This window comes from Zingiber officinale, chromosome 4A (assembly GCF_018446385.1).
Source record: "Zingiber officinale cultivar Zhangliang chromosome 4A, Zo_v1.1, whole genome shotgun sequence".
Lineage (NCBI taxonomy): Eukaryota > Viridiplantae > Streptophyta > Magnoliopsida > Zingiberales > Zingiberaceae > Zingiber > Zingiber officinale.
Genome location: NC_055992.1, coordinates 156,662,907 through 156,689,118, shown reverse-complemented (window position 1 = coordinate 156,689,118; position 26,212 = coordinate 156,662,907). Strand labels below are relative to the sequence as shown.

Here is a 26,212-nt window from a genome sequence, read left to right as displayed (position 1 = left end):
GTGTGAATAGCGCTCGTGGCTTTTACATTCGTTTAGAAATTTTCGAGTAAAGTGCAACGAAATAAGAAAGAAAAGACAGAAAGAAAGCAATCGCGAACACCAAGAGTTACTTGGTTTAGAGCTTGTGACGACTCTTACTCCAAAGCTCGTACGTGAGAGTGCTTTCGATAGGCAATCCACTATTAATTCTGAATAAATGCAAGTATAAAATTACAATGTTAAAACAACTTGTAAATAAAGAATACCGACAACTACAGATCTGAAGAATTAAGCCTTCGATCGTCGAAGCAACGTCTGAGCATTGAGAAAGAATTTTTTGAGCAGCGTGCAATAGCAAAAGTCATTCTGAATGTTGTTGTTTAGCCCCTGGTCAAATGCTGCTTATATAAGCTGTTCGGGCGCCTGGACCACATGTCTCAGCCAATCAATGCGCTCCACATAAGATTATGGATGACTTTTACGGTCCGAGCGCTTGGAGCGACTCCAGGTGCCCGGATCGCTAAGGCACCCCAGGCCCGCCCTGGACGAGGCTGGTCCGGGCACCCTGACCATCTCCGGGTCCCAGACCAACTTTTCAGCCACCTTGGTTTTCTACAAAACAAAGTTATGTAGGATCGAAAAGAATTTAGATATCTCAACAATGGTATGATATTGTCCACTTTGGGCTTAAGCCCTCATGGTTTTGCTCTTGGGCTCTACCCAAAAGGTCTCATGCCAATGAAGATATCTTTCTCTTTATAAACCCATGATCTTTCCCATGTGTTTTCAATATGAGACTATGTTTGCAACCTTACAACCCTAACAACCCCCCTCAAACAAAAGACCACAGGCTTCCTATGTCCGAACCTCGACCCACCAGGTCTTCTTACCCCTCGGTCCACCTGACCTACTAGGACTTTCTTGCCTAGTCGCAACTAGGACTTCCTGCCTGGTGCCTGGTCCTCTTAATCCGAACATAGGAGCCCACACTTTCTTTGTTCGAGGTCAATATTGTACCCACATGGCTCAATCAGACCATAGCTCTTGTGCACAGTCGGCGGTTAAACCTTCTGGTGGTCCGGGCTCTGACACCAATTGTAGGATCGAAAATAATTTAGATATCTCCACAATGGTATGATATTATCCACTTTGGGTTTAAGCCCTCATGGTTTTGCTCTTGGGCTCTACCCAAAAGGCCTCATGTCAATGGAGATATCTTTCTCTTTATAACCCATGATCTTTCCCATGTGTTTTCAATGTAGGATTATGTTTGCAACCTTGCAACCCCAACAAGTTAGTCTAGGAAATAAATAATATATAAAATATGAATTTAATAGCTTCTGACTGTTTGGTTCTGACTTTGAGTTTCGCTGGAACTCTAGGTCGAACCAACGTCTACTGTTCCCTCTTCGGGGAACACGTCCTCACCTACTCCTCTCAAAAGAGTTTACTTTTGCCAGATTGGTCCTCCACAACCATCTGAACTTTTGCTCGGCGTTCAATACTTCAGGCCTTCATTCTGAATGTCCACTCCACGATCCGTCTAAACTTCTATCTGGTCCGCGACACCAGGATTTTCACCTAGAATTCCCGACTATAGGATTTCACCCAAAGTGCTCGACCCGCCAAGACTTCACCTTGCCTAACCGCAACTAGGACTTTCTTTAACTTAGGGTTACCACCCCCTAGGACCTAGGGTTACCTCCCCTTAGCGGTTTTCACCTACCTAGAATCTACTAGGACTTTTGCCTAAAAACACTTAGGATTTTTCCGCAAGTTCATTACACTTGTTAGACAATAAGTAACCTTAACTTTGGACCCTTTGCCATAATCAAAACTTAGGTTCGATCGTCTGGTGCTCCCTGCACCAACATTCTCTAATATATACTCATATGTCAACTTGATATCTTATATACATGACTTGTGAGATTAAGTTATTAGTTGATCTACATGCTAGTTTTAACACATTAATATTGTCTTTGTATATTAATGTTTGACTAGGAATAGTTAAAAGTAGTGTTCTATATATATCTATAACCTTCACTATCAATTCAATCAATTGATATGTTATAGATTATAACCTACTACCCTAGAACATTAATATACTTATTCATCTAATATAGATATGAGGCAAATATAAAAACTATAAAATTTACTTTTTATTAATGAAATATGATACAAAAGTTTTTTTATCAATCATTTCATAAGTTACTCTAGGGAGCTAATACTAACAGCCTGTTCCTCGGACTGTTTAGTGATAGTGACAATAATATTCCTCTTGTGCTTTACCAAATTATGGAAGAATTTGGTACATCTATCACTATTCTTAAGATAATTGTTCTTCGCCCTTTGTTGATAGAAGCTCTTCTCCACCTTCGCAAGTATGATGACATGTCGTCTTAATAATAATCAATAATCCATCAGAGCCTCCACCCGACAAGATGGTGTGTTGTACCACTTTTAAAGCTTGTTTGACCCTCAAAACTTGCTTCGAAATGTGATGGAAGGGCAACTTATCAAGATGACGCAACTAACCTTGAGCCTTGTGAGCTTGGCCTTGAGCATGAATTGAGCTGTGTCATAGACTAACTCCCTTATAAATTGGTTACCAAATCTCGAAAATCTCCATGCAAAATCCATATATTGTAGAATTTGAAAGAGCGTCGAAAGGAACGGTCCGAATTAAGCATAGAGACAATACTGTTGAGATTGCAAATATAGTCCTACATTGAAAACGCATGGAAAAGATCATGAGGTTAAAAGGATGGATGATATCTCTATTGACATGAGACCTTTTGGGGAGAGCCTAAGAGCAAACCCATGAGGGTCTAGGTCCAAAGTGGACAATATCATGCTATTGTGGAGATATCTAAATTCTTTTCGATCCTACAATTGGTATCAGAGCCCGGACTGTCAGAAGGTTTAACCGTCGACTGTGCACAAGAGCTATGGTCTGATTGAGTCATGTGGGTACAATATTGACCTCGAACAAAGAAAGTGAGGGGTCCTATGTTCGAATCAAGAGGACCATACACCAGACAGGAAGTCCGTAGGTCGGGTGGATCAAGGGGCAGGAAGACCTGGTGGGTCGAGGATCGGACGTGGGAAGCCTGTGATATTTTGTTTGAGGGGGGGGGGGATTGTTGGGGTTGCAAATATAGTCCCACATTGAAAACACATGGAAAAGATCATGGGGTTAAAAGGATGGATGATATTTCTATTGACATGAGGCATTTTGGGGAGAACCCAAGAGCAAAGTCATGAGGGTCTAGGCCCAAAGTGGACAATATCATGCTATTGTAGAGATATCTAAATTCTTTTTGATCCAACAAATACCACAAGAATGATTTGATAAACAACTAGGGGCGATGAACTCCGTAAAACTATCATAATCCTTCAAGAATCAATGTGAATTAACTAAAGCACGATCAAGTTTACAAAAAAACATAGCATTTGACTATGTCAAGTGGCATTCGATCGAATGAAACATCCACATGCTTGAACCAAAAGCTCTAAATCATGTAGCTCGTAATTCGTAACAGATTGTCCTCCTTCCTTATCATGAAATGTCAATAGAGAGTTAAATCTCTCATAAGAAGCCACAACTTCAATATACCCTCCCCAAGTCTAGTGAGGTCACTCCAAAAAGACTGACGAGTGATAATCGAGTGAAATAATAAATAAAGGTAGCCAAAAAATCTTGCCTCATGATATGACACCGTATATGACAATACATAAATTGTGCCATCATAATAAGAACCTCCAAGAAAATCTGTGTGCTGCATGCTTATCCGAAAGAAGCAAAATGCAACCACGATTAGAATAATTAAAATTATTTGTTGATCTCATATCCATGAACCGCTTGTGAACAATAGCATCTAGCTCGTCTTCAGTGAATTTCGTCTCCAAAAGTGTTATCACATGAATATCACGGTGTTTGTGATCCTATAACAAGGTTATCATTACAAGTTAGAGCAGTCAAGCTCATAGCCATACCACGGTTGTTACGAGTTTATAGTCATCTCCTTGGCTAAGGACGACAATGGATCATATTTAGGTCAGATTCCATATTCTTCATCCTCATATTCATTGGAATCGGACATTCATCTTCATGCTCATATTATTAAAGGATCAAATATCTTCTATATAAATTTTTTTTTCTATCCAATTATCAGTATTCAATAAAAACATATAAAATTAACATCATACTCGGATATTAAACCTTCTATCTAAGGAACTGTCATTTAATCATGCATGTCATGCCCGCTGCAAGCTATGGCCATGCCATGATCACAGGAAGAGTTTGTTTCTGACCACAATGTGAAGATCTTTTCCAACACACAACAATCATTACCATTAAAAAATTATCACTATAAGAAATATCTCTAGACATGCCAAAAGGTTAAAATGTGTGATTTCAACTTTATTAATTTTTTATGTCATTCTTTAAGTTCTTTTTGATATATAACTCATAACATAATTTTTGTAATTTACAACTGAAGTTACTTTGTTTCTATTATTATTTTTAATTTATAATTTGTATAACAATTATCCAAACTGCTACATGAATTACTTGGATGCACGCGCTAAATTGTTTATGCGCCAATATAATTTATTTGGGTGTGCAAATTTAATTGGGCATTTTAATAATAAATAAATAAAAACAAATATCCTCTTGGCAATAAAATTATTATTATTATTATTACTACTATTACGACGCGCTTTACCGGCCCGGCCGGTCATTTTAAAGAAGATGACGGTGGGATTGGTGGGGATGACGTCATTCCTGTGTCCCCCGAACTGTAACTTCATTTTTTTTTTTTCATTCAAATTTCCACCTAACACCTTTCAAACCCCTAATCAGCTAATCTCCACCAACAACTGCCCTACCCGATCAAGTTCAAGTCAAAGCCATCGCCCAATCCCCTGCTTCCTCCTCCTCCTCCTTCTCCTTTCTCTCTCTATATATAAATCCAGAGGCAATGGGGGCAGGGGCAGCCATAACCCTCCTCGGCTCCTCCCCGACTCCACTCTCCAGAAGCTTCAATCCAACTCCGTTCATCCGAGCCAGGGCAGATCCAGTGGCTAGCGGTTGCTCCGTCAACAAGCGATGGAGGCCGTGGAGCGGGTGTGGGATTCGGGGCGGCGGGCCAGCCAGAGTCTGAGCCACAACATTAGCCGAGGGATGAACATGGGCGGCTGGGGAGTGGAGGACGTGTTCTCGCGCAACAGCAGCACTCGGAGGCGGTCCGGTAGCAGCCGCGACGACGACGAGGAGGCCCTGCGCTGGGCCGCCCTCGAGAGGCTGCCCACCTACGACCGCCTCCGCACCGCGATCCTCCGGTCGGCCGCCGATCCGGGCGGCGGACCGGGCGAGGCGCGGCGCCAGTACCGCCACAAGGAGGTCGACGTGCGCAAGCTCGGCCCCGCCGAGCGCCAGGAGTTCATCGATCGCGTCTTCAAGGTCGCCGAGGAGGGCAACGAGCGATTCCTCAAGAAGCTTCGAGACCGGATCGACAAGTATTCCTAATCCCCTTTCACTTTTTTTTTTTAAAAAAAATAAATTATTATTTTAAACTAATTAATTCATTTCGAAATAGAAATGAACAACAAAATTTATCTCCACACCACAAAATTTCTTCCTTTTTCTTCTTTATGATGGGTAAAATGCAAATCCAAGAGAGGCCGGCAAGTCTATTCCAGCTGATCATTCTGTCTTTTAGGTTGAAGGTCCATTTGTTGGTTAGCTAATTTAGTTGGATTAATTGACGCATGAGCTTGACATTTGCCCTTCATGGATAAATGTATTACTAATGCTTTCCCATGTTCGACGTTGGGTCTTTTGCCCGTCATTTTCATCTCTTTTACACTCCAAGCTACTTGTGTAGGGAAAATTATAAATTGCATGGTCTATTAGTTATCTATTATTGAGTCTTCTTAGTTACTACAAGATTATACTTTGTATGTTACAATACAATACATGCATATTGTCCATGTAGAAAAAGGATAATTTTGACAATCAATACAGTACAAAAGTTCTTGCCAAATGAATTAATGCAGCTAGAAGTAGGTGGTGGCCATGATAGGATGGTGGTTGGATGTCAATTTTTTGATTTGATAAAAGAGTTGCTCACCACATACATTGACAATTGTGAATTTTTCTGATCCACAGTTTTCTTACCCCCAATCATTTGAGTCAATCAAAATTCAAAACCAATTAATTAAGTTTTACCCTTTGAATGATACAACCCTCCTGTAGTCTAGTCCAACTAAAGAAGTGGACTAAAGAGACTTTTGGTGCAGGGTCGGCATCCGGTTACCAACAATAGAAGTGAGATTTGAGCATCTAAACGTGGAGGCCAAGTGCCATGCCGGAGACAGAGCTCTTCCGACGCTCACCAATACAGTAAGAGACATCGCGGAGTCCGCCCTCGCCCTCTTGGGCATCCGCCTCACTAAGAGAACCACTCTCACTATCTTGAAGGATGTTTCGGGAATCATACAACCCTCAAGGTGAATAAATCATGCACGCTGCTAAACTGACGAACCATAGTAGTCTCGATAACTGATACCTGCCTGTGAACGCTTAATTTCAGGATGACACTCTTGTTAGGCCCTCCATCATCTGGGAAGACCACCCTCTTGTTGGCCTTAGCTGGGAAGCTCGACCCAACTCTAAAGGTTAGTGGAGAGATAACATACAACGGGCACAGATTGGACGAGTTTGTGCCACAGAAAACTGCAGCATACATTAGCCAGAACGATGTCCATTTAGGAGAAATGACTGTGAAAGAGACACTTGATTTCTCAGCAAGGTGCCAAGGAGTAGGAGTAAGATACGGTATATGGTCCCTGGAGCCTATTAATTAGTCATGGACAAAGGATCGAACGTTCTTTCTTTTTAATTCTAAGCGATGAACGACTTTGTAATTAGATCTTCTCTCGGAGCTGGCGAAGAGGGAGAAAGAAGCAGGAATATTTCCGGAAGCCGAAGTGGATCTCTTCATGAAGGTCACTGCTGCTGCCTGATTCACTAATTTTCGTAGTGATCTTAATCTTCCCTTAAATTTCAGGCCACAGCAATTGAAGGAGTCGAGAGCAGTCTTCAGACGGACTACACACTCAGGGTAAGTATGACACGCCTAATTTGTTGATCGGGAAGGAAGTCAAACTAGTAGATAGACTTATCCTTCAGTTGCTTAATGCCAAGCCACCTGCCCACTTGAGTTGACAGTGTACATTTCAACAAGTCGTTGCCAACAATGTTTATAGAGGTGGAGTTGGTGAACAATAAATAAAGAAATAAATAAATAAGCAGTGATTTGACTTGTTAACAACGATGATTATATCAAGTCTCTATGCTTTTCCTAATTGCTACAGATATATTAAATATTCTATGTAGCTACTGTGTCTTAATCTTATGTAAATATTTTAACCATGGGATAATGGCGCAGATACTGGGGTTGGACATTTGCGCTGATACTATCGTGGGAGACGAGATGCAAAGGGGCATTTCTGGAGGTCAAAAGAAGCGTGTCACAACAGGTGTACTTGAAAAGTGTTAAATTATAAGGACAAAAATAAAAAAGTGTTTCTATTTTTAAAATTGTTATATGAGTGTTTTTATTAATTATTTTTTAAATAAAAAAACTATCCATAAAATGATTCAGGTGTTCTCAGATAGAATAGGATGTAGTCTAGTGGCTATGAAATTTTAACTGTTATAAATTTTATAGTTATTATATCGTAAAAATTAGTGAAAGCTTGCTTTGCGGGGAGGAACTGGAATTTGAATTTCAATGTTGCAGGCGAGATGATGGTGGGGCCGACCAAAGTGCTATTCATGGACGAGATCTCGACGGGGCTGGACAGCTCCACGACCTACCAGATCGTGAAATGCCTGCAGCAGATCGTCCACCTCGGCGAGGCCACCATCCTCATGTCCCTCCTCCAGCCCGCCCCCGAGACCTTCGACCTCTTCGACGACATCCTCCTCCTCTCCGAGGGTCAGATCGTCTACCAGGGCCCCCGCGACCACGTCCTCGACTTCTTCCAATCCTGCGGCTTCCGCTGCCCTACCCGCAAGGGCACCGCCGACTTCCTGCAAGAGGTGCCAAACTACACTTTCAAATTTCTACTGCTGCTTCTGCTTCAGATCCAGTATTTGAGACTCCTTGCGTACGTGAACAGGTGACCTCGAGGAAGGATCAGGAGCAGTACTGGGCGGACAAGCAGCGGCCATACCGCTACATTTCGGTCTCCGAATTCGCCCAGCGATTCCGGAGATTCCACGTCGGTCTTCGCTTGGAGAACGAGCTCTCCGTCCCATTCGACAAGGCCCGCAGCCACAAGGCGGCTCTCGTCTTCTCTAAGAAGGTCGTCTCCTATTCGGAGCTGCTCAAGGCTTCCTTCGGAAAGGAGTGGCTCCTCATCAAGCGAAACTCCTTTGTCTACATCTCCAAGACCGTTATGGTACCATTTTTGTTCTTTTTGCCAACCAAGCCCCATCTTCTTGGTAATTCTACTTTGTCTTCAACTCCTTTCTGTATTTGTTTGAAGATCGTCATAATAGGGCTCATAGCCTCGACCGTGTGGCTGAGGTCACGCATGCACTCGAGGAACGAAGACGATGGGGTCATTTACATAGGGGCTCTTTTGTTTGGCTTGATGGTCAATGTCTTCAATGGTCTCGCGGAGTTGTCAATTGCCATCGACCGTCTGCCAGTATTCTATAAGCACCGGGACCTCCTCTTCTACCCAGCATGGGTCTTCACCTTGCCCAATTTTCTTCTTCGGATACCTATCTCAATCTTGGAGACCATTGTTTGGACTGTTATGACCTACTATACCATAGGATATGCGCCAGAAGCAAGCAGGTAGAAAGCTTCCCAAAGACTTTTTTTTCTCTCTTTTGTGTGCTTGTTAAATCATACACCATAAGTGGTTATTCTGCATTGCCAAGGATTTACAACCTACTTAATGAAATCATTTTCACATTGCAGATTTTTCAAGCAGCTGCTGCTAATATTCTTGATTCAGCAGATGGCAGCAGGGATGTTCAGAAGCATTGCTGGTCTTTGTAGGTCCATGATCATAGCCAACACTGGTGGGGCACTATCTGTTCTCGCCATGTTTGTTCTTGGAGGCTTCATTATACCTAAAGGTATTTGTATATGGCTCTTCTTTTGGTCCATGTGTTTAGGCGTTCGCACTTCATGAAACATAGGATAAGTGCATTGAAGAGGATCTTAAGAAATCATGGCTTCCAATTGATACTTTTTTGTTGCAACGTTCTGTCTGATTTACTTCTTTTCTTTCTCTTCTACAGAAATGATTCCGAATTGGTGGATATGGGGATATTGGGTTTCACCACTTACTTATGGTTATAATGCTCTAGCCGTGAATGAGTTTTTGGCTCCAAGGTGGATGACTCAAATGGTAACTATCAATTTGCAGTCACTTCCATCTCTATTCCAAAGATTTGATGACGACTTTCTTATGGATGACTCAGAGCTCTATATATTTCATGCTAGGCTCCAAATAATAGACCACTTGGAACGGCAATCCTTCAAAATGCCAATGTATTTGCAGAGGGAAGGTGGTACTGGATTGGAGCCGCTGTACTTTTTGGGTTTAGCATCATCTTCAATGTCCTATTCACAGTGTGCCTGATGTTTTTGAACCGTAAGTTGTTGTTCATCTAACTGCATAAAAGATCAGAACATCTTTTTTTTATTGCATACCGGAAGCAAAGTCACCTCTGTGAGAACTTACAAGGATCCGCACTAATGATCCAACCAATCTGATCAGAATGTTATGATTTTTTCTTTAGAATTAGATATTAATTCAAAAAAGAAAAGATTTGGCCAGGCCACACATTAATAGAATTATAAAATTATCTGATTCATACATTTAAAAATTAAATATGTTATCCAACATGATTTACCTTTAATTTAAAGATAAAAAAGTTCCAAAATTTTGATACTCTTTGAATTGTTTTCTCCCTTAAAATTGGGTTTAATTTTAGTTTGCCATCCAAGAGAATTAAAAACAGGTGTTCTGATTTGACCTTCATTCCCTTCATATCTTTTAGATGTATGTTTTGCATATGGTGTAATATTATTATTGCCAATTGTGCTAAACTATTTGTCTTAGAAGGTTAGTTTCGCACTAAGATGATCAGTCTGTAATTTGACATAGCTATTGGAAAACGACAAGCTGTTATATCTGAAGAAACGGCAAGGGAGATGGAAGAAGTCCAAGAGGAAGGAAAGGATTTACAAAGACTTAGAAGGACAAATTCTAAGAGTGAGTCTATATCTCATGCTTTGTCAAAAAAGGATGGAAACAACACCAGTATGTAGACACAATCCACCCATAAATTTCCAACTAAACTTCACTCTGATTTGTGATATCACTATTGTTTTTATGCTCTAAAAATGATCACCTTCTACAGGTGAAATTATGATGATTCGAATGAGTCCTAATCTCTCAAATGGACTTAATCATGAAATGTCCATCAATGCAGCCACAGGTGTTGCTCCTAAGAGAGGAATGATTCTTCCTTTTACACCTCTTTCCATGTCCTTTGATGAAATCAATTACTTTGTCGATATGCCTCCAGTGAGTTTTTATCTTTAATTTATACACTTACTTTTCAAACTTTCTTTGATTCAAGAAACATTTAGAACTTGCATATTTTCAACACAAAAGGTGGACACTATACCTCTTTAAATATTCTAATCTCTTACTTGTGTAATTCTTTGTTCCTCCCATCTAATTAGTTTCAGTTAATCACCCAGCTACTACCAATTAGCTGAAGTTTTGAACAATCTGTTTTTTTTTTCATTAGTGATTGGGACATTGCAAGTTGGATAATTGTTTCTTTCCATTCTAGATCTTCTAATGTAAAATAAATAAAATCTAATCAAAGCAAACCTAAAGGCCTGTCAAGTCAATTGAATGCAACTTTAGCCATTGACTGAAGTTATAATTTACTATTCTTTAGGAAATGAAGGAGCAAGGAGTCACAGAAGATAGGCTCCAATTGCTAAGGAATGTTACAGGGGCTTTTAGACCAGGAGTCTTAACAGCCCTTATGGGAGTTAGTGGTGCTGGTAAAACCACCCTGATGGATGTTTTGGCTGGAAGAAAGACTGGTGGCTACATTGAGGGTGACATCAGAATCTCAGGGTACCCTAAGAAACAAGAGACTTTTGCAAGAATTTCTGGGTATTGTGAGCAAAATGATATCCACTCACCTCAGGTGACAGTCCGAGAATCTTTGATATTTTCTGCTTTTCTCCGCCTTCCACATGAAGTCAGTGATGAAGAAAAAATGGTAAGACTAATTATTTCTTTTCTAAAATTTCTAGATCTTCATATTAAATCATAATCTTGACTCCTTAAATCTCACATAAATTACTAGGACCTTGCATTATGATGTCAAATTTGCAGTTAGTGATCACTAAGTCAAAGCAATAATTTAATATTCATGTGTTCAAGAATTCTCTAGGTATTTCTCCTCTCTTATTACCTATTGAGATTCTCCACATATCCTCTTGGGTCTCATTGCTTCACTTATATGAGAGTTTGTGTGGATCTGTTCTCAGCTACTTAGACTGAGGAGATGTTAAGTCATTCCCTATTTATTAAATCTAAGAAGGTGCTGTTTTCTTTCTACTCTCTTTTCCTTCAATCCTTCCTGACTCCCTCCCTCTTTTCCCTTTAAAATGCATTTTTCAGAACTGAATTTACAGTTTCTAAGTTGCATCTGTGCTAAAAAATGGTATTTATTAATTAACTTCTAAAAGCATTGTGTATTTATAGTGAGTTTAGTACTGAGAATGCAATTAACTAAAGGTCTTTCTTCTTGGCAGAAATTTGTTGATGAAGTGATGGACCTAGTGGAGCTTGACAACCTGAAAGATGCCTTAGTGGGTCTTCCAGGAGTAACTGGGTTGTCCACTGAACAAAGGAAGAGACTGACAATAGCAGTAGAGCTTGTTGCTAATCCTTCTATCATCTTCATGGATGAACCGACATCTGGTCTTGATGCAAGAGCAGCAGCTATTGTCATGAGAACTGTGAGGAACACAGTCGATACTGGAAGAACTGTTGTTTGCACAATCCACCAACCAAGCATAGATATATTTGAGGCCTTTGATGAGGTATAGAATCTCTAGCCAGTGATAAGTGAACATATTGTTTAAAATTTTTGCCTGTTTATAAGCTAATAAAATAAACTTTTTACTGAAACAGCTTCTGCTAATGAAAAGAGGTGGTCAAGTGATATACTCTGGACCCCTGGGAAGAAATTCTCACAAGATAATCGAATACTTTGAGGTACAAATTCTTATATATAAAAATAGGCTGTTTGTTTTATCCTTTAAATTAAGTTTATAATTGTTGTCCAATTTGCTGCATTCATTTACTGTCTATCATGGCATTAATTAAGTTCATAACACTTTCAAAGAGTAAAGGAAAATAATTTGATTGTTTCAGGCAATTCCTGGAGTTCCAAAAATCAAGGACAAATATAATCCTGCAACATGGATGTTAGAGGTCAGCTCAGTTGCTGCTGAAGTACGTTTGGGAATGGACACTGCTCAGTATTATAAATCATCAAATCTGTTCCAGTGAGTGAAATGCAACTTTTATCTTAACTAGCTTGTCAAACTAGTTGCGCCATTAGTTCTTTTAGTAATTGATTTAGTAGCCTTATGAGATTTACACATTAATGCTGATTGTATTGTTTTCATTGCAATTCTATGATCAGGTGCAACAAAGCATTGGTGAATGAGCTCAGTAAACCGGCTGCAGAAACAAGTGATCTGTACTTCCGTACACAGTGTTCACAGTCATCGTGGGGACAGTTCAAAGCTTGCCTCTGGAAGCAGTGGTGGACTTACTGGAGAAGCCCTGATTACAACCTTGTCAGATATTTCTACACCTTGGTCACTGCTCTACTGTTAGGCTCCATATGTTGGAGGATTGGTCATAAGGGGTAAATACACAAACAATATCACACTGTTGTTATGAGCTTCTGGAATACAGTGGTAGCCGATATCTTTCATTCCAAGTCATAGCCCAGCCATTCAGTGCTAGGAATAAGAAGGAACTCAAAAAACACCTTTTTGCCCTTTGGACTTTAAGATGTTTGAAGTCTCATATTCGACCTTACCAGCAAGGCAATAGAGATTCTATTTAAGTGAACCTAGATTGAAGGATGACCTAAGTTAACAAATCCTTCTTTGAAATGCAAAAGTGGTTACCAATGAAATCTTAGTTACGACACTAGATCAGGTTGTGCTTCTAAAGCCTGGTTCATACCATAGCAATTCATACAGTACTTGTTTGTTTTAGGCTAGTTAGACTATCATTGATGGTTACAGGAGGATGGTTTCCATCCAAACGTTAATATACTAGATCAGGTCATGAGTTCCTATCCTGGTTAATAGAAAGAGTCTTAGGTTATTCATCATAGAAATAGTGCTTTATGTGAATATGGATGCATCAATTGTTTGTCTGATGATGCAGGGATAATTCAAACAGTCTTAGAATTGTCATTGGAGCTATGTATGTAGCAGTTATGTTCGTTGGTGTCACTAACTGTGCCACTGTGCAACCACTTGTTGCAATCGAGAGGACTGTCTTTTATAGGGAAAGAGCAGCTGGAATGTATTCAGCCTTACCATATGCCCTTGCTCAGGTAAGAGTGCTGTGTTAATTTTCCTAAGATGGAATGCTTTGCAGATAAAAGTATTATTCTATTCTAAGAACAAAGTGATTCTAGTGAAATCATTCATTATTTTCATAAATGGAAGTTAGACACAGTAAGAACACTTTATTGGACAAATGCTGAACAATAGTTCATATGTTACATTGCAGGTGCTTGTGGAAATACCATATGTGCTAGTTCAAACCATGTACTTTTCTCTTATTATATACTCCATGATGAGCTTCCAATGGACAGCAGCAAAATTCCTTTGGTTCTACTTCATCTCCTTCTTCTCTTTCCTGTACTTCACTTACTATGGAATGATGACTGTCTCACTCTCACCAAATCATCAAGTTGCTGCAATCCTAGCATCCACATTCTACTCGGTCTTCAATCTCTTCTCTGGCTTTTTCATTCCTAAACCAGTAAGTCTCTCCTGCCCAAATTTTTTGCTTTTCTTGTCGGGGTTGATTCTAATTTGTTCAAGTGATAGTAGTTTCACTGTCACGCTTCCAAAGGTTTTGATTGCATGGACTTGTATTTGTAATTAATCAATGAATGCTGTGTAATTGGATTGCAGAGAATTCCCAAGTGGTGGCTGTGGTACTACTGGATTTGCCCACTTCAATGGACAGTTTATGGACTCATAGCAACCCAATATGGTGACCTGGAAACTAGTATCACAGTGACTGGATCTGTAGGGCAACCGAAGCAAAGGATTAAAGACTATATCAAGGACTACTATGGATACAATACTGGCTTCATGCCTGTAGTTGCCATTGTGCTAGTTGCCTTTGCCATCTTCTTTGCTTTCATGTTTGCATTCTGTATCAAGAAGTTGAACTTCCAGAACAGGTAGGAGAAGTGAATAGGAAGTAGAAGACCAAAAAAAGGAGTGAAGTATTGGATGGTGAGTAAAGGGTTCATTTTGCATTTTTTTTTTAAAAGGTCAGGAACCAAAGATCTCAGGATTCTGTAGGTGTTTTTTTTTAAATTTTTTTTTATATATAGTTTTGCAATTGCTGTAGATATACTCAGTGCAACTATAAGGCATCCAAGTAATTAAAGCTTACTTGTCAATGCTCTGAATAGTCTTGTTTCCTTTTGCACAAGGCAAGTGAGTGTGCATTAATCATAGAGAGAAATTTCTAGCATCAAGGCAGCTTCCAACATCTGCATTTCCAGCAGCAATAAATTCTAGCAAATTGTAATTCCAACAATTGCTTTTCCTGCAACACCAGAATCCTAGTAACTGCATTTCCAGCTTGTGCACTTCCTTCGGCAACTACATTCCTAACATAATTTTACAGATGGTAGTAAACTGCTCTTCAGAGATTGCAACCACAACAGTCCAAGCAAATAGCAAATAGTAGCAATTACTAGGCAGCAAAGGAATAAATATATCAGCTAGAACTCCAGATACAACCACACTATTTCTGCATTTCTGAGTTTCATAGTTCCAGCATTTTCAGCAATCATTAAGTCTGCTCTGCAGCAACAATCCATCAAATAGCAGACCAGTCATCAGAACTCAGCAACTATTTGAGTACAACCACTTCTACAGCAAAGCTTACTGCATATTCCAAAAACATTTACCAACCAAAGCCAACTTTGGAATTTCATTTCAGCAATCATCATCACCCCAGCAAGGATAGTAGGTCCTGGAAAATCGCCACAAGAAATACAACAGGACTTACACCTGAGTATACAGTTCAGTGGATTGTTTCTGCTTGTCAGCTCAGTAGCCACACAGGAATCATGCTCTTATTCTGACATGCAAATTTTGAAGTAGCTTCTGCTATCTTGTAAAATGGCATTCCAACAATTTCAGCCATTTTAGTTGGGATGCAGAAAACCTTCATCCGTCCTGCTACATGAGCCATTTGACAGTAGTTTTAGCTACTACATCTTTCCTTGCTAAACGGGTTATCGCTTAGCAACCACCCCGCATACGTTCTGCTCATACTTTGGAAAAGTCTTAAATTATTTTCCCTCCATATGCATCAAAGGTCAGCTTATATATCACAGCATCCCTTCAACTTACTACATTAGCTTGGAGATCTCAGCTCAAACTATCAAAAGTATAGCCAGAGTCATGAAAGAGGTGGCACAAGGACTACTCCAACACACCACCATTCAGGACACATCTGCTTTTTGTTCTTGCCAACTCTATCCAGCTTAGGTAGTCTTACATCAACCAACAGATGGAGTGTGCCACTGTGTCCTTGCCTTCCTATATTGTTGATATTGTCAGTATAATAAACAAGGATCTCATGGTTCCTAAGCTAACTCATAAGAATTGCCATTTTTCTTTTTCTTTTTTTTTTTTTTGAAAAGAAAAACTTCCAACAAATGCATTAAACCATCAGGCAATATACATAAGTTCCTTTATATAGAAATCTTCACATTTTACGATAGATTATTTCTATTTGATTAAAACTGGGATGCATGAAATTATAGTTACATTTAACTTATGAAGGTTCAAGGGTTTCATTGTATGTTAAAGTAGTCTGAATCATGATATTAATTATGTCCTCTACCTGACTATCCCTTAAAAAAATGAAGGAAATAACCTAACATTGTTGCATGTGCACCACTATGCCACATTGTGGTTTGCCACTCGCCATTGAAGCCTCATGGAAATAGATTAGAACTTGAATGAAGGTTCTTATGATGTATAAAGGGCAGACCAAATGTAACTCTACTTGTTAGCACTAGATATCATCTTCATTTATTTTGTAGAGTCAGGAGGGTTATGGCTTCTTTGACTTACCTTATAATATTCATTGGCAGTTTTTAAAGAGACAAAAGAGCAAAGCCTTGCATTGTCGTGCGTTGTTTATGAAAGAATGTCGTAGGTGCACAAACAAAGCTAATTTAAATATTATTCACAATAATATGTAGAATCTTATTGGGTAATAAAATGCATGGTTTAGTATAAACTATAGCCTCAAATTTTTGAGATAGTTCTAGAAAATTAGATCTGTCAATTGATTTATTTATTTTTTTTTTTTGGCAAACTTAGATAATTATTGTAATGACATGTAATACTTGTTGGTACAATGAGAATTCCAACAAAGTTATTTTAATGTGTTTAGAAAAAGATTTAAATTAGTGTTAACTTGTGGTAGGTTTAAATTAATTGACTTGTATAAAATCCCTTTTCAAAGAACAAAATGATTTTATTAAAGTTTCAATTGATTGGGTTGAGTTCTAGTCAATTGGAGAAAAGATGATATTGCTCAACGGCTCAGTATTATCAGCCCCAGTAAAATACAGATAGATAAATTATTTTATTGCATGAGGCGGTAAGTCACCCAATAAGATTTCACCTAAACTATTGGCTACACACCAATCAATTGGACGATTGAAACTAATCATGGAAACCATGTTTTTTTGGCTTGATAGAGATGTGCAGATTCTCTAGATGTTGGTATTTTTTTCTCATTTTACTATAATTTGTGTGCGTCGAGATAAGATATAGATATATTTGTACAAAGTTCTTTTCCACCTCTGATAAAGATGCATTAACGAAATTTTGGGAGTCAATTTATTAGTGAAATTTCAAATTAAGAACGCCAATAGGCTTTCTACAAAATTCCTGTAGATAAGGAACACCAATAATCCCTACGCAAAAGAGTAGATCTGTAAACAAAACGAAGATAAAGGAAGAAAATATAGAAATTATTCATTTAGAGACAAAAGTTATACCTACTTAAAACAAGGGAAACAGTCAGTTGCCGGGAGACGAAAAAGAATACCAACGAGGATGCATGCAGCTAAACCGAGTGTTGATAAGTTTACATTACCCGATGTCTTCCTGTGGAGAAAGACATAAGATTTTTTTTGTGTTTTTTACTAGAAGAAGATTCCATTAGTGACTAAGTTATCCCATCTGCAAAACTGGTGAACTTCTTGAGGGAATGATCGTTGATGTCGTCTTCACTTTCTAGTGGAAACCAAGTAGTATCCAAGGGTCGCTAATAGCACGGCAGCTACTGCAGCTGATGCAGCCCATATCCAATAAGATGATGTTTTTTTCTTTTTCAATATGATCTTAGGTGCCTTGACCCTTCCAGTTGGTCGGTTTCTGAATCTAGCATTTCCCCTCTCAACCTTGCTCTTTTCAGCAACTAGGGCATCAGTATTGACAGCTTCTTCTTCTGGCTCTGAAACCTTGGATTCAGCTTCAGCTTCAGCTTCCTCGACGGGTGCAGGAGGTGTTGATGCCCCGGCCTTCTTTCTAAGCCTCTTCTCTTTTTCCTATCAAATTTCAACGAAATGTGACTATTTTCAGACATAAGAGAGAAAGCTTGAGAAACAGTATCATAATTCACACAAACACATGCCTTCAGTTTCTTTTCAGATTCCTTTTGAGCCCTAATAGCTGCTTTTGCCGCTGCTTTCTCAGCTTGCTTCTTCTTTCTTTCCAAGGCCAACTTAGCTTTTGCAATCTCCTCTTCTCTCTTTATCTCTTTGAGTTTCGCAGCATCAATCTCATTCATCTTTTGAATCTCCTGAGGTTTCTCGAGTGCTGGTGACTTGGCAGTGCTCTTAGGATCTTCAGCCTCTACTCTTGATTCAACAACCTTGGGTGCTTTCTTAAGGTTGGTTTCTTGGGTCTTTTTGTTGGGAATAACGTCCTGCTGCGGTAAATGTACGTCCGCAGCTTGTTTGGCATTTGCCTTTGCCGGTGTGGCCTCCACTTCTCTGGTCACTGGACGCTCAACTGTAATAATTGGCATTTCATCAGGGTTCCTCATCCTGCCATCCCTGCTCAATTGCCTAATATCAAGTGATGACAAAATTCTCTTCTCATAATCTTCTCTTAAAGCTTTTTCACTGCTCCATTCAGACATAAATTTCTCAACCTGACATAGAAAAGACGGTCAAAAGAAATATGGGGTGACAATGAAATGACAGATGGCATCAACGCACCTCATTAAACACAAAGTCTTGGAGTGATGCTATATCCTTCTTTGCAGCAAGATCCTTTGCACGGTTTAACATAGCACGGTTTTGGAAGAAGCAAGCATTCTGGAGTCAGAGAGATAAGGATAAAGAAACGGATAAATAACTGGTTACTGAAGTAAATCTACTGGGTAGCCGATCACGGATAAACAGCAACCCAACAAGCTCTCTTTATTGCAACCATACTTATTATGTATTTGAAATAGTAAACAAAAGAATGAAACTTAAGGTAAATAAATTCCAGCATAATGAAAAGGCCAAGTAGAAGCCCAAAAATTAAGCAGAAAGAAACATGAATGATAGTGAGACAAAATGACAACTGAAGTTGGCCTTGGAAAGAGAAGCGAGGGAAAAAAAATAGTTTTAAATGCCATAGAATTATGTTGATTCTCATGCAAGGCAGAAATGAGCAAGCAAATATAGTCAATCTCATGAAAATTTAAATCCTTTTTGCCTATTTCTTCCAACAAAGCCGCATGACTAAACTACAGTTTTATAATGTCTTCCAACAAGGAGATTGGGAATATCAATCCAACTACTAGTAAATGGAGAAAAGAATGGTGTCACACAAAGTACTACTTGAAAGCCAGTGACAACGAATATACAAAAGATTCCAATTGTTGGTGCAGGGCCAAACTCCTAAAGGAAGGTTTTGTTAAAGCTAGTATAATGCAAAGCTTCCAAATTGATATAACACCTCAAGGATGAGAAAAACAACTCACAAATGAACGAAAACTAAGAAACAAGTAATAGAATCAAGCAGTTGTAATTATGAATACAAACTCAAGTCGTGAAAAATACCAGTCTAGCACAATGAAATCCATTATTACTCTCACAAGAACCTAAAGGAAACTACAATACTGCAATGAATTAAGATAATTCATAAAGGGGTGTGTCAAAACACAAGTCTCATTTATTTAAGCAGATTGTTGAAGCATATAAAAGATGAACTGGAAAAAAAAAGTCAAAACTATTTACAATTTATAAGGTATGATATTAATTTGGTAGTTTGAGGATTAATTTAAACATTTTGCATTATTGAATTAAATGTATGCTACATATAGGAAACATTCTATATATCTTCTTTAGTGTAGATGCCCATATATAAAGTAGGTCAACTGCGTACCACCTGTATACCATTTTAAAACCTTGATTAGTGTTGTCAGTGGGTTACCACCATTAATAAGAGTTAGCATGCCAAAATGAATATAGTCTACAATGAAATCCATAATATATTTAAAGTAGTAATCCATGCAGCTGAAGTTGTATATATAAACTCATACCACATCATCGCGAGATTTTCTTAACTCCACAAGAGTTTCAAATGCCTTGTTTCTTTTATTGTTGATGTTTTCCAACTCCTCCTGTAAGGAACTAATATCATCATCTAAAACCTTGAGTTCATCTTTGAGGCCCTTGATTTTCATACGAATTGGTTGTTTCTCTTTTTTTATTCCACCAATGTCATCAATTATTAGCTGTGAGCACACAATCAAAATAAATAATATCAATACCTGTTTCTAATTGAGAATTTCCAAGAAAGCTAAGAATATTCCGGTGAGATTAATCAACATCTGAATTCGTATAATAGTCAGAGAAATATATGCCACTTACTTTGACCTGGTCTTGAATAGCTTCTTTATGACCAAATGAATCTTGAATCTTAGCCTTTTCACTGGCATTAGCAATAACCTTATCCCTTGTTGCTTCAAGCATTTTTATCTCCTTAATCATCTGTTTTTCTTCAACTAAAGTTAGACTCTCATGCTGCATCTGGTAGTTCAAGCCATAAATCTGTCTCATCAAAAGAGAAAAAATCAGCTACATGGCACCCTGAGTAAAATATCAACCCATGGAAAATATCAATAAATCTATGAGTGAATATTTACAAGATTATTGAGCTCTTCCTCTGAAGAACATAAACCCATGCCCTTTTCCTTCACAGCAATATTTGCACTACGCAGCTTTCCAAGAGCATCCTGAAGTGGTTCCATTGACTTTCTCTTTTCATCCATTGTCATTCGATACTGTTTGTCTTCAGCAGTCAAAGGTTTTAATTGCACAATCAAATTTGATCTTTCAGACTGCAATTAAAGCATTAAATACAAATAAGTTTTGAGACTAAAAACTGCTTTATCAATGGTTTTTATCCAATTCTCTCATGATTATCTCACAAGTCCACCACTCCACAATTATAAAAGATTGCTAATGGTGAACTATAATTTGGAAGACAAAAAAGAATAGTGGAACACAACAAGAAGATACAACTCCAAATAGAATTAATTTATGATGATATACCCTTTTTGCCTTTAAGGCTTCAATAATCTGAACCCTGGTTTGGGTGCACTTAGTGACCTCTTTGTCAGCATGGTCAATTCTTGCCTTCAGTTTAGGGTCTTCAAAGGTCCTGTACCTTGCAACATAGAAATTATAAACTTTCTTTTCAGCAGGCCACTCTTCCACAGCATCCATTGGTAAATTTGCATTGGTTGATTGGTCCCCTTCTTTAACTTCTCCATTGGCTACATTTAGTCTCACTAATTCATCCAGTCCATTACCCTGTTTAGTGTCTGACATGCATTCTCTTATGGCAATGAAAGAGTTATCCTCTTCAGTTCCTTCGTTGATGTTTTCTTGAGTAGTTTCATGCCCTAGGATCTCCATGACCATGATTCTGTCAAATGTTAAATGAATTTCTTTTGGTACGCATCTTAAAAAATTCTTTCTGAAAAAATGAATCAAGCAAGTAGAGAATGATATTGAAAAAAAGTTCGAAGCCCTATATTGCTCCCAAGAATCCATGAGTCAGTAGAAAACATGTGATTTCAAATAATCTTTGGATAGGTAAAAACACCAATACAAGTGGCAACGTAAAGGACATGGTCAAAACATTGTCCTTTATAGTAAGTACAAAAGAATTGAACTTAACTATATGGTTTGTCATAGTATCTTGCAAAAAATATAATTACTGAAGAACAATATGTAGTTGGATTTTTGTTGTCCCTATTTTGTTTCTCTAGATAAACTAGAACAAAATAAGATTAGTGATTCTTGGTCAATGTTATCTCAACGCAAAATTGTTGTTATTTTTTCACAGATGATATTCCCCTCCACACATAAAATCAAGAGAATATCTGCCTGGAATAATGTTAAATTAGTAATTTTGTAGTAGCAGAAACTAAATTCCCAATTTAAACTTGTATACCATTACACTTATTCCAACTTCATAAAAAAATGGTCTTTCCACACAAAATGGTAAAGGATCCATTGGTAAAGGGCAGCCCGGTGCACGAAGCTCCCGCCATGCGGGGTCCCGAAGAAGGATCCATTGTACGCAGCCTTACCCTGCTTTTTGCAAGAGGCTATTTCCAGGATACAAAATGGTAAATGGTAATCACAGATAAATATTAATTATCAGAAAGTGAATAAAATGCCCAAGGAAACATTCAGATCTTAAATTTTATTTATCAAAAGGATTGAAACACTAGGGGAGTAAGAACCAAATAAATAAGAGGATGAAGACAAGATTAAAATGATGCTGCCTACAATTGTATCGTGATGTTTTGCATATGAAGAGCTCAAAATGCGAGATTGCACAAGATCAACACTCAATCCAGACTCTTTAGATTGGAAGAAACAATTGTATGCTTTTGGGTTGCTAGATTTCCAATACAGTGCACGTCATTCACGGCATGATTGTAGATGCCATGGATAACAAAGTAGTTATAAAGGCAAAACAGCAAGGAGCTTTGACTCAAAACAAAACACTAACAATGAGAGTAACATGTTAAAATATGCACGAGGAATCAAGGATCAAGAAAAGTGTTGCTCAGCATTCAGCATAGGATTGTAATCATACATTTCGATGTAACCTTAAATTATTGGCCAGTAAAATGGATGCCATGAACAAAACTAGGTTCAGTCAATGAGCTAGATACCTCAAATTCAAGTTGTAACACAAGATATTCTTGCAAAATAAACCCTAATCGACAGTTCATGTCACTCCATTAGTGGAATATAGCTGATCACGATCAGTTTATGTCAACATTCAATTATGTAAGCAGGTGACAATCAGGACCAAGGATGTCTGAACCGATTACCCATGTAGTCATTAAGAACTTCTTAGTGAAACAAAAAAACACCAAAACCAACATTAAAACGCAAAATCTCAAAAAAAACTCTTTCTAAACCAAAGATCACTTCAATATAAAAATAAGCAGCTGTGCATGACCAACAAACACCATATCATAAAAATTGATAGTACAGAATTGTTTTCTTCCAATTATATTAGCCTGTCAACGCAAGCAATAAAACAAAAAAAAAAGTCAAGGGATTAGAAAGCTAAAACAGAAACAAAGTTCAATTCCTCTAGCAATAAAAATCTTAAACGGATGGATGGTACAATTTACAACATCAGTATTTCGGATCAAGATCATCCAAGTATCATTCTATTCAATCACTATCAAGTGGGAAAGAAACATTTAGATGCATGCCTAAAGAATACGGAGAAGGTCCAAAATCGAGCGGACACTCCCAAGATTAAGCACAAAAGCGGAAAATATCTAGAAAATCTTAATATCCCTAAACCCTATCCTCCACTCCACCAATAATCCCAAGATCCATCGATACCTATGATTAATCGAACACTCAAAGCCTCAACTTTTTTTCCAACAATAAGAAGATACAGACGAAATCTGAACAAAAAAAAAAGAAAAGGACAACAAGCATCGATAAAAAGAAAACGAACTCATGCAGTCAAAAAAGGTAAGCACACTGAAATCGATCGATCGATCTAAAAGCAAATCGTTGGAAGGAGAAGTTGCCTGTGACTGTGAGGGACGCAGATCGGGGAGACGTGATCGAGATCGCAGCCTACGCCGAAGGAGGGACAGATAGGGGACGGAAGATCCCCAATTGAGATGGCCCTAATTGAGGATTTCTATATATCGTTCTCAGAGTCGCAAATACGTTGGGTCGCAGATACGGTAGAATTTCCATTTCGGGTGGCGCGACGTGGAGAGAGAAAATGAGTAAAATAGCAGATGGCCCCACCACCGCCATGCGGAAAGTTTAAGTGCCCTCTAAATTTCGGTTGAGCCATCGAGCCGTTCGATTTTAGGAAATAACAATCTGCATCGACCATCTGGCGAACCGGCTAAATTTGCCTAACTAATTTCGACCAGCTGTGTCAAGGATTTTTTTTTTTTTTCAAGCATCGCTAGATATTTAACAAGTTATGTACATTTTTTATTATTATTAATTTTTTTTACAGGTGTATCTATTGTCATTCAGATGGATGAATGTGTTTTTTTCAAGCTTTCCCTCGTTAGCAGCCTTGTGGATACTTCAGTGGATAAGATGAACTTCCTCGTGTTTCAATCATTATTTTAGAAGTTAATAATAATCATTTATAATTTATCTTCTTCACAATAAAAATTGGTTAGCAAAAATGTTGGGAGACCGCGATCACCTTTTGTCAATCACGTCTAATTTGATTATTTTTTATTTTTTGAAAAAAAATATTTTATTTGATTTTATTATATGTCTATGATCTATATATCTATATTTACTTTTCTCTATATTTATGAAATCAATACTGAAAAGACCGTTAAAATAACAAATCTATTTTTTATACTATTTTGATTGTCATCATAATCTTTATCAATTTAGTGTATATAACAATTTTGATTAAATTTCACGAACAAATTTTATTATATACACCAAGCGATGTTTATCTTAACACACTTCAAAAATTATTAATAGTAAAAATGAAGTCGTCATTTTAACAATCTCACACTCACTAAAATATTTTATATCCATTAAAAATTAATTCTAAAATTATTAAAATAAGGACTTATGTATATAACAATTGTGTCAATGAGGACACACTTCAAAGCATACGAAGAGAGGAAGTGTTGTTTTCACATGCAGCATTTCTCAAAGTATGATTAAATAAAATGTTTAATAGTCTTTATTTATATATATATATATATATATATATATAAGTCTTTATTTATTTATATATATATATATATATATATATATATATATATATATATATATATATATATATATATATATTACTATTTTATTAAAAATCTCTCCCTTTTACTAACTAATTTTGGTGAATCCTAAAATGAATTTACGTTAATATCCTTTTTTCTATTCACACTAAAAAAATTTCAAGGTTTATTAGTAATTCCACAAGTGAAACAATCAGTGATCTAGAGTTCGAGACTCAGTTGCGGTATATTATTATGAATTTTTCTCATCATTAATTTTCTCTGATTGTTTTATATAAAAAATATAGTTCTCTTTAGTCCCAAATCTTAGAATTGACAACACTATAATCAAAGAAGCTTCTATAAATATTTTAAACTAACAAGGTTAAAAAATATATTTTTTTAAATTTTTTTTACTAAGATAAGTATAATATTAAATTAAATTATTTTTTCCATAGAAAAGTCAGGGTGACATTTGAAAATCCAAACAATTCAGATTTTCAAAAATTCAAATAATTCATATTTTCAAAAGTCAATTAGTTTAGTAGATCTTCTCTTTATTAGATAAATTCAAAATACAATTTATACATACTTAAAAAAAAACCAACTTTGCGAATATTTAATTAACAGTCTTTCTTTGGCATAATCTTCTTATCTTCTCTCGATCGATATTGTCCAAATGCTTTTATTTAATCTTCTTTCCAGTAAGTAGGTAATTTGATCACTGCATAGATATCAAGCATAGCCACAGGCGCCGTACTCACAGCGCTGCCCCGGCGGGCAGATGCGGCCGCAGCCGCCGCAGTTGTCGACGTCGTAGGCCACCGCGGCGCAGCCGCCGGCGCAGCAGAGCCGGCCGAAGCCGCACCGGTTGCCGCACCGCCCGCAGTTGTGGCGGTCGGAGAGGACGTCGCGGCAGCGGCGCTTGCAGCAGTGGAGCGCCCCCGGGCAAGCCATGCCGTTCCCCGACTGCTCGCACCGGCCGCCCTTCCTTGCCGACGCGGGGAACTGCAGAGACGCCGAGAGGGCGAGCGCCAGAACGAAGAAGGTGGCGGCGGCGGCTGCTGCGGCCATGGTTACTGCGCTAATTAGCTCCCAGCTGACTCGATCTCTTTCTCTCACTCTACTTACTATATAGCAATGAATTTGGCTGCTCACCGGCGGCCATTGAAAGGAGCACGTGAAGTGTTCGAGCTATAAATTCCGAGAGTTGACTTTTACCCTGCGTTCTATTTCAGTACGTCCCTAAACTCTGCCAGACTAAACCCTAGAGAGCGTTTAAATATATTCTCTCCTGCTTGAAATTAAATATAATGCAAAGCTTAGCAATTGTAATTCAATGGTTGCTTTCTTCCCACTCTTTGCATTTATGTCTTAACCTAGATCTGCATTCGATTTCTCGTTCAGTTAAAGTCATCCGAGGCCATCATATATTTTCTTGAAGTTTCAGCCATTGTCGAACTGTAGGCGTAGATCACACTTAATGTTGTTAGGACCCTAGGTTGTTGACTAGTATTAGTGTGTGTGTGTGGCGCTCCGA

The 26,212-nt window shown here is 38.1% G+C and overlaps 3 protein-coding genes across 6 annotated transcripts; 1 reads left to right on the top strand and 2 right to left on the bottom strand.

The window, feature by feature from the left end:
* The first annotated feature begins 4,960 nt into the window (after positions 1–4,960).
* LOC121971835 (ABC transporter G family member 42-like) lies at positions 4,961–14,857 on the top strand. 3 transcript variants are annotated; one of them, XR_006109261.1, is made up of 23 exons: positions 4,961–5,499; positions 6,283–6,492; positions 6,576–6,820; positions 6,914–6,990; positions 7,053–7,106; positions 7,434–7,524; positions 7,788–8,089; positions 8,170–8,451; positions 8,539–8,855; positions 8,982–9,142; positions 9,308–9,417; positions 9,513–9,663; positions 10,180–10,335; positions 10,436–10,602; positions 10,988–11,320; positions 11,859–12,149; positions 12,241–12,324; positions 12,484–12,617; positions 12,758–12,985; positions 13,519–13,690; positions 13,870–14,124; positions 14,280–14,609; positions 14,728–14,857. XR_006109261.1 is itself a non-coding variant. In XM_042523296.1 (22 exons), the coding sequence occupies exons 1-22, from the start codon at positions 5,090–5,092 to the stop codon at positions 14,556–14,558; spliced, it is 4,461 nt and encodes a 1,486-aa protein (XP_042379230.1). In that variant the 5' UTR covers positions 4,961–5,089; the 3' UTR covers positions 14,559–14,857. The 3 variants fall into 3 exon arrangements, 2 of the variants coding, with proteins under 2 accessions (XP_042379230.1, XP_042379229.1); XM_042523296.1 differs by having other exon boundaries at positions 10,180–10,287; positions 14,280–14,857; XM_042523295.1 differs by having other exon boundaries at positions 14,280–14,857.
* A 2,505-nt stretch (positions 14,858–17,362) lies between these two features.
* On the bottom strand, positions 17,363–23,662 carry LOC121971834 (proton pump-interactor 1-like). Of its 2 annotated transcripts, none has more exons than XM_042523292.1 (8): positions 23,494–23,662; positions 20,969–21,344; positions 20,560–20,754; positions 20,285–20,464; positions 19,954–20,148; positions 18,638–18,736; positions 18,049–18,570; positions 17,363–17,962 (listed from the first exon to the last, which is right to left on the bottom strand). In XM_042523292.1, exons 2-8 carry the CDS (start codon positions 21,338–21,340, stop codon positions 17,642–17,644), a joined length of 1,884 nt encoding a protein of 627 aa, XP_042379226.1. In that variant the 5' UTR covers positions 21,341–21,344; positions 23,494–23,662; the 3' UTR covers positions 17,363–17,641. The 2 variants fall into 2 exon arrangements, with proteins under 2 accessions (XP_042379226.1, XP_042379227.1); XM_042523293.1 differs by having other exon boundaries at positions 20,969–21,348; positions 23,504–23,660.
* A 1,745-nt stretch (positions 23,663–25,407) lies between these two features.
* On the bottom strand, positions 25,408–25,746 carry LOC121972962 (protein GRIM REAPER-like). The gene has a single exon (XM_042524571.1). The coding sequence runs from the start codon at positions 25,744–25,746 to the stop codon at positions 25,408–25,410; it is 339 nt and encodes a 112-aa protein (XP_042380505.1).
* Positions 25,747–26,212: the final 466 nt, after the last annotated feature.

Coding starts and splice junctions, on each gene's coding strand:
- LOC121971835 (XM_042523295.1), top strand. CDS start 5,090: ATGGAGGCCGTGGAGCGGGTGTGGGATTCGGGGCGGCGGGCCAGCCAG. Junction 7,525..7,787: donor AAAGAAGCGTGTCACAACAG/GTGTACTTGAAA, acceptor TCAATGTTGCAG/GCGAGATGATGGTGGGGCCG. Junction 10,603..10,987: donor ACTTTGTCGATATGCCTCCA/GTGAGTTTTTAT, acceptor ACTATTCTTTAG/GAAATGAAGGAGCAAGGAGT.
- LOC121971834 (XM_042523292.1), bottom strand. CDS start 21,340: ATGGTCATGGAGATCCTAGGGCATGAAACTACTCAAGAAAACATCAAC. Junction 20,465..20,559: donor AGGAAGAGCTCAATAATCTT/GTAAATATTCAC, acceptor TTGATGAGACAG/ATTTATGGCTTGAACTACCA. Junction 18,571..18,637: donor AAGACTTTGTGTTTAATGAG/GTGCGTTGATGC, acceptor TTTCTATGTCAG/GTTGAGAAATTTATGTCTGA.
- LOC121972962 (XM_042524571.1), bottom strand. CDS start 25,746: ATGGCCGCAGCAGCCGCCGCCGCCACCTTCTTCGTTCTGGCGCTCGCC.